We start from the raw sequence: 9,550 nt of genomic DNA on the forward strand, positions 1-9,550 counted from the left end.
AGTGCCACCAAAGGAGAAAAAGTATCATGAGTGGCATTCTTGCTGTAAACAACACACCCATTGACACTCAATGATCTTGCAGTTAGCCACTGTTCATCCATGCAGTGGGTCCTACAGTTGTTAGTGTCTTTTGACCCCCACAAAAAAAAAAGGAACTGACCTCAACCCACCAATAGGTCCTGACGCACCACTTGGGAAAAACTGGTGTCGAGATAGGGTGGCATCCACCGAGCCACCAGTGGCCTTTATCGTCATTGTCACTTTTCATATCTTCACTTATAAATAATGTCAAGCTGGTCTGATAACATTTCCCCACAGAATAAACAAGCCATTAATCTTTCTGTGGCAATGGAAATTTATCTCATTATGGAAGAAAAGCTGAAGGTGATCATTTGAACTTCATTAAATTCCAAGATTATATGCCGCCGATAGCTAGAATTTAGCTTGAACAGATTTTGTCAGACATAACATGTAAAAAGTACCTGTCATTTTGGGTGGAAATGATTACCTTTCAACAACAAATTAGCTTTAAGCAATGTGTCAACATTTTGGAAAAGAATATTCTTCTGGTGACTTTAGGAGTGTCCTAATTACACAATTAGGCCCGAGAAGGTGTGGTATATTGGCCACATACTACAAACCCCCGAGGTGCCTTATTGCTATTAAAAACGGGTTACTAACGTTATTAGAGCAGTAAAAAAAAATGTCATACCCATGGTATACAGTCTGCTATACCACAGCTGTCAGCCAATCAGCATTCAGGGCTCGAACCACCCAGTTTATAATAAAGAGCGTAATGTTTTATTCAATTTACCACTTAAAATGTGACTTTTGATGTTGCATTATGTATATTTCACTTAACCAGTTAATGTATTTTCACTGTAGGCAACTTAAAAATGTATTTATTGGTCCACTTCCAGAAAGAAAAAGTTTTACAAGTTATTCTGTCTCCATATAGACCTTTTTTCACTGTGATCCTGCCTTCAGAACCATCCAATTTACATTTGAAAGAGAAGAAAACATAATTCCATCATACATACCCACAACTGTTTTTGTAGATCTGTGGTGGGCAGGGTTTCTTCACACCCACCCTTGCTTTCAATAGACAAAAACATGTAACATTTTTGCACAGTTCAAAAAAGCCCTTTATAGCATCACATCAGACCCCAGGTTGGAGGGACGTTGACAGCAGCCGTGACAGCATCAATGCAGTTGTTCCGTGCCAGTGGCGCTAAGCAGCTCTCCCACGACTGCAGAGGGGGACACTGGAACAGTGTTTGTGGTGGTGCAGGAGGTTATTAGACCTTAATGGGGTATGCATCAAGTGTCTCGGGGAGCATGACAAAATTCTCAGGCTCCCTGTGCATCAGCAAGAGGGAGAACCTGGAAGATCTTAATGGTCGCTTTGCGTCCTACACAGAGAATCTAAATTAGATACCTTTTCGCATCACAATTGTAGGGTTTTCTTTTTTCACTGTTAGCCTAAAGAACTACCATTCACTTTCTCCTATCATTAGGTGTAAAAATCAAATGATATTCTGGTCAGATGCGATAGAACGGCCACCCAGTGCATTCAAGTACTCAGTTGCGATTCCTCTCTTAGTGGCTAAAACAGTGAGAAGTCTACCTAGGATGTGTGTTGTATGAATGTGTGAGGCTCGATGTTGTGTGGCTCAGGTGCACTCACTAGAGGGAACCAACACGCAGCTTGAGCTACAGATCAAAGAACATTGGGAGAGAAGATCCCTTGGTGACCGTAAAGAAATGTGTTGCCACTTGGGGATGATCGATAACCTTCAGAACCAGGTAGGTCTACATGGGGACCTATCACTGAACACCTTCCACAGTCTCATTTTGCTCTTAAGTATCATCTCATGACCAGACGACTTACTCTCGTTCATTTGTGACCTGTCACCAAGTAGAATTCTAGCCCATCCTTTCAGCAAACAGTAGTGGGAGGGAAAGTAGATAAGCAAACGAAAGGACCCCACTGGGCACAGACAAATTCAATACAAACTAAATCTAAAGGGGAAAACATTTAAACAGAGATATTGGCACAGCACCGAACAAAAATATAAATGCAACATTTGAAATGTGGAACCAACATTTTACGAGCTGAAATAGAAGCTCATAAACATTTGCCAAAAGCACAAAAAACATTTTCAAATTTTGTGCACAAATTTGTTTACATCCCTGTAAATGAAAGGTTACTGAGGAGGTTGTCTGTAATAAAGCCCTTTTGTCAGGAAAAATTCATTCTGATTGATTGGGCTTGGCTCCCAAGATGGTAGGCCTATGCCCCCCAGACCCACCCATTGCTGCGGCCCTGCCCATTCATATGAAATCAATAGATTAGGGCCTAATTTATTTATTTAAATTGTCTGATTTCTTTTATGAACTGTAACGCAGTAAAATCATTGAAATTGCTGCAGTTATATTTTTATTCAGTGTACATGACCAAAAGTATGTGGACACCTGCTTGTCAATCTCATGAGAATTAATATGGAGTTGGTCCCCCCTTTGCTGCTATAACAGCCTCCACTCTTCTGGGAAGGCTTTCCACTAAATGTTGGAACATTTCTGCAGGGACTTGCTTCCATTCAGCCACAAGAGCATTAGTGAGGTCGGGCACTGATGTTGGTCGATTAGGCCTGGCTCGCAGTCGGCGTTCCAATTCATCCCAAAGGTGTTCGATGGGGTTGAGGTCAGGGCTCTGTGCAGGCCAGTCAAGTTCTTCCACACCGAGCTCAACAAACCAGTCCTGTACGGACCTCGCTTTGTGCATGGGGGCATTGTCATGCTGAAACAGGAAAGGGCCTTCCCCAAACTGTTGCCACAAAGTTGGAAGCACAGAATCATCTAGAATTTCATTGTATGCTGCAGCGTTAAGATTTCCCTTTACTGGAACTAAGGGGCCTAGCCCAAACCATGAAAAACAGCCCCAGACCATTATTCCTTCCCCACCAAACTTTACAGTTGGCACTATGCATTCGGGCAGGTAGCGTTCTCCTGGCATCCGCCAAACCCAGATTCGCCCATCGGACTGCCAGATGGTGAAGCGTGATTCATCACTCCAGAGAATGCGTTTCCACTGCTCCAGTGTCCAATGGCGGTGAGCTTTACACCACTCCAGCCGACGCTTCGCATTGCGCATGGTGATCTGAGGCGTGTGTGCGGCTGCTCGGCCATGGAAACCCATTTCATGAAGCTCCCGACGAACAGTTATTGTGCTGACGTTGCTTCCAGAGGCAGTTTGGAACTCAGTAGTAAGTGTTGCAACCGAGGACAGACGATCTTTACATGCTACTTGCTTCAGCACTTGGCGATCCCCTTCTGTGAGCTTGTGCGGCCTACCACTTCTCGGCTGAGCCGTTGTTGCTCCTAGACGTTTCCACTTCACAATAACAGCACTTACAGTTGACCGGGGTAGCTCTAGCAAGGCAGAAATTTGGCGAACTGACTTGTTGGAAAGGTGGCATCCTATGACGGTGCCACGTTGAAAGTCACTGAGCTCTTCAGTACGGACCATTCTACTGCCAATGTTTGTCTATGGAGATTGGATGGCGTGTACTCTATTTTATACACCGGTCAGCAATGGGTGTGGCCGAAATAGCCGAATCCACTAATTTGAAGGGGTGTCCACATAATTTTGGCCATGTAGTGTATCAGGACAAGGGGAGATGAATGAGGCTGCTGAGAGCTTCTAGAATCCGTGGACCTTGAGCTGCTCCTCTTTCGCCAGGCCAATCTGGAAGTGGGATGAGGGCAGAAGAGACATCACACAAAGGAACTCTGAACTCCAGTCACAGAACATGTACAGACAGGTGTTTTTCTATGAGAGCCATCTGTAGGGGCCATGACAGATGGCCGCTTAGTACACACAAGTGTGGAGTATAAGCTGGGTGCAATGTGCTATAGCAGGGACAAGAGTCAAACCTACCTCAATCAGAAACGTGCAGATATTCTTGCGCTGGTCACCTTGCAGCTGAATCACTTCCCCATACTCTGGGTGCTCAATCACTGTCCCATTGCAGGCAAATTTCTGTTGACAAAGCAGAACTAGTCAAACAAGACATGGACCTTTTTTTAGTTTACCACCTAGTGTAAACTCTGCCATAACATACCTTCTTAAAGGCCTTGACTAGCTTCTTCTTATCATAGTCGATGGCTATGCCCTGGACCGTGGTCAGAGTCTTCCTGCCGTTACGCTGCTGGATTCTTATGTGGATGTAGTCGTCAGTCCCAGATGGGAGTCTGTCATTACCCTTAGTTGCATCTGCAAATGGGTCTGTGGGAAGAACACCATTAAAAACAAATCAATTTACTTAAGACAAAAATAGAGTTCAAAAACAAGCAACCTAAAGTGATACCTAAAAAGGTCACTATTTTGTTTGACCTAGATAACAAATGCAGGCCGATAAACTGGTGATGTAACGTCCTATCCACAAGTCTCAGGCCCAAGCAAAACGCTGCTCAGATGATGGTTAACAGACTAGTACATGGAAATGTAGGTGTTTGACAAACCCCTCCCAAAAAAAGGGTGACTAATTTACGCAGACCTTAGTTTATTTGGAATACTGGGGGGGTTCGTGACACATGGTGAGAGAAAGCAACATTTCACAGTCCAGACAGCCAATCATTCCGGCAAAACACAACAGGCAGAACTAGCTGAAATGTCGAAATGACAGCATGATTGCAACTACGACAGTAGGGGGAATATCATTAGATCTAGCTATTTGTCTGAACTATTTATAGTTTCACCCTGAAGGCCTTCCTGAAAAAAAATGTATCAGACAGATTGGGCAAATAGTTACATTTATACTCGGGCCATTGTTGACACTGTGCCAGAAAAACAACCGGCAGAAACAATTTGCTAACCGAATAACGTTAGATATTGTACGTTGATTAATGTGTCCACAATACAGCCTTGCTATAACGGCTACAAATCCGTGTTGGGACCAAACGTTAAACAAGGACATTAACTTCGTCTGATGATGTCGATAGGTGTTGGTCAACGTAAAAAAAAAAAAAACACACACCTGGCATTCTATTAATAACTTTTTGCAATCTGAAGGGAATGTTCTCGACATAACTAACCAGATGTTTTATGAAGAGATTTATTTACAATTTATGATTAAAATCAAACGTTATATTTAGTTGTAACGTCGTCAACATGTTTGCAAATGCTAGCTAACATTACCAACAGCCATTTCCCCGGCTAATCACGTTAGCCGAGATGGTTGAAATGTCTTACCGAAAGTTTGGAGGTTCTGGATAGCGGACATACGATAAGATTGACTGCTTTCGGATGATAACTGGCTAGCGATCGACGTGTCTGCCCAAATTCTGTTTTTCTTTGAATCTTCCTTGACACGGGGACGAAGCTTTAGTCGGCTGACCGGCTTTCACAAAATGGACATCGTTCAGATTGCAAAGTGGTACACAACCTTTTACAGCGCCTCCCCGAAACTACCGTCACCGACGTTTTTGACGTACGTATGGACGTGTGCTACGCCACCCTATTTTACTGGAAGAATGACATAATTATTTTCGTATTTCTGGAGGGGAAAATATCCACTAGGCTGCATAAAAAAAATATAGCACAAATATCTAAGTTAAATGTGGAGACCTTAGCTAACTCCAAGGTAGAGTTCTATGAATATGGGAACTTTCCTGGAGTCATTGGCTGTATTTAGGGTGACCAGACGTCCCCTTTTTCCGGGGACAGTCCCCGTTTTTAGTGGCCTGTCCCGGCTGGAGCTGTCCCCGGAAATGTCCCCGTTTTTAACTGTGCTTAAAAACAGACCGCAACGTGAAATAGTTTACTTGGCAAGAAAGACAGGGCAGCAGAGCCTACCGGTTGACGTCTCGATCGCGTTGTGCTTGTTTAGGCCAACAGAGGGGGCTGCTCCCTATAGCAGCTTCATTCATTCTTCTTCTTCTACTAACTACTTGCTCGCGATAGTTTTAGAGAAAAATGCTGTGGCAAACTCAGCCAGAAGCTACCAAGTATCAAGTGAATCCACAACATCACCACAAACGTCTTTTCAAGTCAAACAATCGTTTGAGGTACCAGCTAGTGATGTTATAATCTCACAATGTATTATATAGATAGATGATCTGCTGTATAAGGTTTTAAATAGGTAATGCTAGCTAACACTAGCTCTGTAGACTAAGTTAGTTAGCTACTGTTATGGTAGCTAGGTTAAAAAACATGTAAACATGCAGTGGACGGGCTATTTTGAAAATATGATAATATTAAATGAATGCACAATTAATTCGGAGAATATTTTTGTAGATTACAATTTTAATGGTTTGTCATTATAAGTAGTGTGAAAATATATTTAGAAATGTTCATGGATAACATTAGCAGTGGAGAGGAAGGAGAGGAGGAAGAAGAGTGAAGGAGACAGAGGAGGAAAAGTAAAGATAAGGTTACAGAGCCTCCCAATTTATTATTCCAAACAATGTTTTAGAGATTAAATACAAAAATGAGGAAAGCAATGGGAATCTGTTAACCAAAGTATTTTATCTAATAGTATGCTATTTATTAATACAAATTGGAGAGGAAGGAGAATGAAAAATTAAGGGAGTAAAAAGAGTGAAGCAAGGAGAATGTAGAAGAGTGAGGTGGAAAGGTGAAGAGAAGGAAAGGAAGACGAGTGAAGAAAAGAGGAGGAGAAGAAAAAGTTAAGAGAGTAAGAAGAGTGACACAAGGAGAGTGAAGAACAGACAGGAGATACAATGACTCTTTCCAAGAAACGGAAATGCGCTGTTTATGAAAAACATGAGAGAATTTCCATTTATACGCTCAGGTCAAGACGATAGAATGGTTCACTGCACCCTTTGTAATTCCTCTCTTTCAATTGGCAGCCGGAGAAGAACGGCAGTGGTAGAACATCAGCAGACGAAAAAGCACAAAGCCTCTCTGGTTGCCCGTGTTGGTATGCCCTCTGTCACCACATTCTTCAAGATGGTAGAGCCTTATGGTTTAGCTGTGCAGGGGGTGTCTTTGCATACTACACTATGCAACACAATCATAGTTACAGATCTATGGACTGCACAGCACAACTGACACAGAAGCTTTACGAGCCAAAGTTTACATGTGCTAGGACAAAATGTGACGCCATAGTGAGTAACGTGTTAGCAACATGGGCAACTACTTTGGTAACACAGGACCTAGACCAGGTTGAATTTGTGTCCCTGTCCATTGATGTGTTCATTCATGGACATGTAAAGTTGCTGTCAATAGTAGTCAGATATTGTAAGATATATGGTGGCAACACATCTGTGGAAACAAAACTGCCTGATTTTGTTGAATTGAATGGAAAAACAGCAGAGGAAATTGCAGCTGAGGTCTTGGTGGTCATCCAAAAATGTAACCTGGAAAACATTCTCTGCAACCTCTGTGTGAAGAGATCCAGAAGGCAGCAGTCACACTGCAGGAAAAATGCCCCAATGTGACCATCAATGACGATGCATTGTGTGACGAGGTTACTGGCCAGCAAGAGTTCCTAAAGGGGGGATCGCTTGAAGAATGGAAAACATCTGAGGCACCACTTAGTCAGAGATGGAGCACGGTGGTTACCCACTTCAAAGAGAATGACATCCCACACATAACCTGGCTAGATTAGCGTCTGTTGTCATGTGCTTATCTGGAGGTAATGCACCAGTCGAGAGAGTGTTCTCCCAAATGAATGATCTATGGACAGCAGCAAGAAATAGGTTCACTGTTCCTACCATCAAGGCCATTCTTATTGTGAAGACAAACTTCAACCTCCCCAGCCAGGAGTTCAATGGAGAACCTGGCCAAAGACAGCAATCCTGAAGAAAATACATTCTTCTGAGAAACATACAGATTAGGTTGGAATAAGTATATTATGTAGTTACCAATTTCATCAGCATCTTATTTCTTTATTATGTTGTTAAGTATTTCACATATACTATTGTCTCTTTTTTCAATTTTGCTCATGCTCTCTTCTGCTCTTATTCTAGCAGGACCACTGAATGGCTGTTCAGATCGGACAGTTCTGTCTTGTCTATAGTGTTTCTGTAGTATAGTTTTTTTCTCTGTATCACAATGTGCCTATTAGACTAAATACATGAAACTGGAATTGTCCCCCTTTTTTATTTCATAGATAATAACATTGGATATTTTTTCATTTCAGAAATCTGGTCACCTTAGTATAGATGGATGTCATATTCCCATCAATCAATCAATGAAATGTATTTATAAAGCACTTCTTACATCAGTTGATGTCACAAAGTGCTGTACAGAGACCCAGCCTAAAACCCCAAACAGCAAGCAATGCAGGTGTAGAAGCACGGTGGCTAGGAAAAACTCCCTAGAAAGGCCAGAACCAATTTGTAAGTCGCTCTGGATAAGAGCGTCTGCTAAATGACTTAAATGTAAAAAAATGTAACCTAGGAAGAAACCTAGAGAGGAACCAGGCTATGAGGGGTGGCCAGTCCTCTTCTGGCTGTGCCGGGTGGAGATTATAACAGAACATGGCCAAGATGTTGAAATGTTCATAGACCAGCAAGGTCAAGTAATAATAATCACAGTAGTTGTCGAGGGTGCAACAGGTCAGCACCTCAGGAGTAAATGTCAGTTGGCTTTTCATAGCCGATCATTCAGAGTATCTCTACCGCTCCTGTTGTCTCTGGAGAGTTGAAAACTGCAGGTCTGGGACAAGGTAGCACGTCCGGTGAACAGGTCAGGGTTCCATAGCCGCAGGCAGAATTGTTGAAATTGGAGCAGCAGCACGACCAGGTGGACTGTGGACAGCAATGAGTCATCAGGCCAGGTAGTCCTGGGGCATGGGCCTAGGGCTCAGGTCCTCAGAGAGAGAGAGAGAATTAGAGAGAGCATACTTAAATTCGCACAGGACACCGGATAAGACAGGAGAAATACTCCAGATTTAACAGACTGACCCTAGCGCTTTCAACCAAGAAGATGCTGCATTGTCATAATTTCAACAGCAGTGCTTCATAATTACCTCAAACAGAATGGCTTCCTAGATCTTCGTATTGAAGATGAGGATGGCCCAGATAGATGTTCCCATGGTTGAGGCAGACAACAACACAAATGGACTAGCCTGCAGAGATGCTTTTGCAATGCAGCACTTAGCAAACAATAGCCATGGATTCACAAATGGAAATATCGGGACCCCAAACTCGTGCTGGTTTGAGAGGAACATTGGTACTGCTGCTGCTTCCTGTTTCTCTCCTCCTTCATAGACAACTCAACATGAAGGGTGTGCATCTTCATATCATGCTCTTCTTTTAAATACATTAGTTTTTCACTCATGAAACTAATGTATTTAGCACCAGTTTCTCATTCATGCTCAGCCTCTTTGTCTTTGTCCTGCTGCCCATGTTAGTGACACAATCTTCCCTCCTGGCTGCTGCAGATGTAATGAGCTGAGTGCAAGAGATGACTGACAAAATTGCATATTCCAAGTCCAATGATGACACTTATTGAATGAATATCCTACCAAATGAGGATTGGAATGGTCCCCCATCTGAACTGTCAACGGCTGAGTTTAGA

At 42.8% G+C, this 9,550-nt stretch overlaps 1 protein-coding gene across 1 annotated transcript; it reads right to left on the reverse strand.

Annotated features, from left to right (window-relative positions):
* Positions 1-885: 885 nt before the first annotated feature.
* On the reverse strand, positions 886-5,414 carry LOC115109863 (eukaryotic translation initiation factor 1b). The gene is made up of 4 exons (XM_029635110.2): positions 5,255-5,414; positions 4,125-4,288; positions 3,941-4,042; positions 886-3,748 (listed from the first exon to the last, which is right to left on the reverse strand). The coding sequence occupies exons 1-4, from the start codon at positions 5,283-5,285 to the stop codon at positions 3,704-3,706; spliced, it is 342 nt and encodes a 113-aa protein (XP_029490970.1). The 5' UTR covers positions 5,286-5,414; the 3' UTR covers positions 886-3,703.
* Positions 5,415-9,550: the final 4,136 nt, after the last annotated feature.

Source organism: Oncorhynchus nerka, linkage group LG26, assembly GCF_034236695.1.
Source record: "Oncorhynchus nerka isolate Pitt River linkage group LG26, Oner_Uvic_2.0, whole genome shotgun sequence".
NCBI classification, from domain to species: Eukaryota; Metazoa; Chordata; class Actinopteri; order Salmoniformes; family Salmonidae; genus Oncorhynchus; species Oncorhynchus nerka.

Excerpts from the sequence above, each read along its gene's own strand:
- LOC115109863 (XM_029635110.2), bottom strand. The coding sequence starts at position 5,285 with ATGTCCGCTATCCAGAACCTCCAAACTTTCG. Across the intron at positions 4,289-5,254 it reads CCAGAACCTCCAAACTTTCG|ACCCATTTGCAGATGCAACT; the intron begins GTAAGACATTTC and ends TTCTTCCCACAG. Across the intron at positions 4,043-4,124 it reads TAGTCAAGGCCTTTAAGAAG|AAATTTGCCTGCAATGGGAC; the intron begins GTATGTTATGGC and ends CTTTGTCAACAG.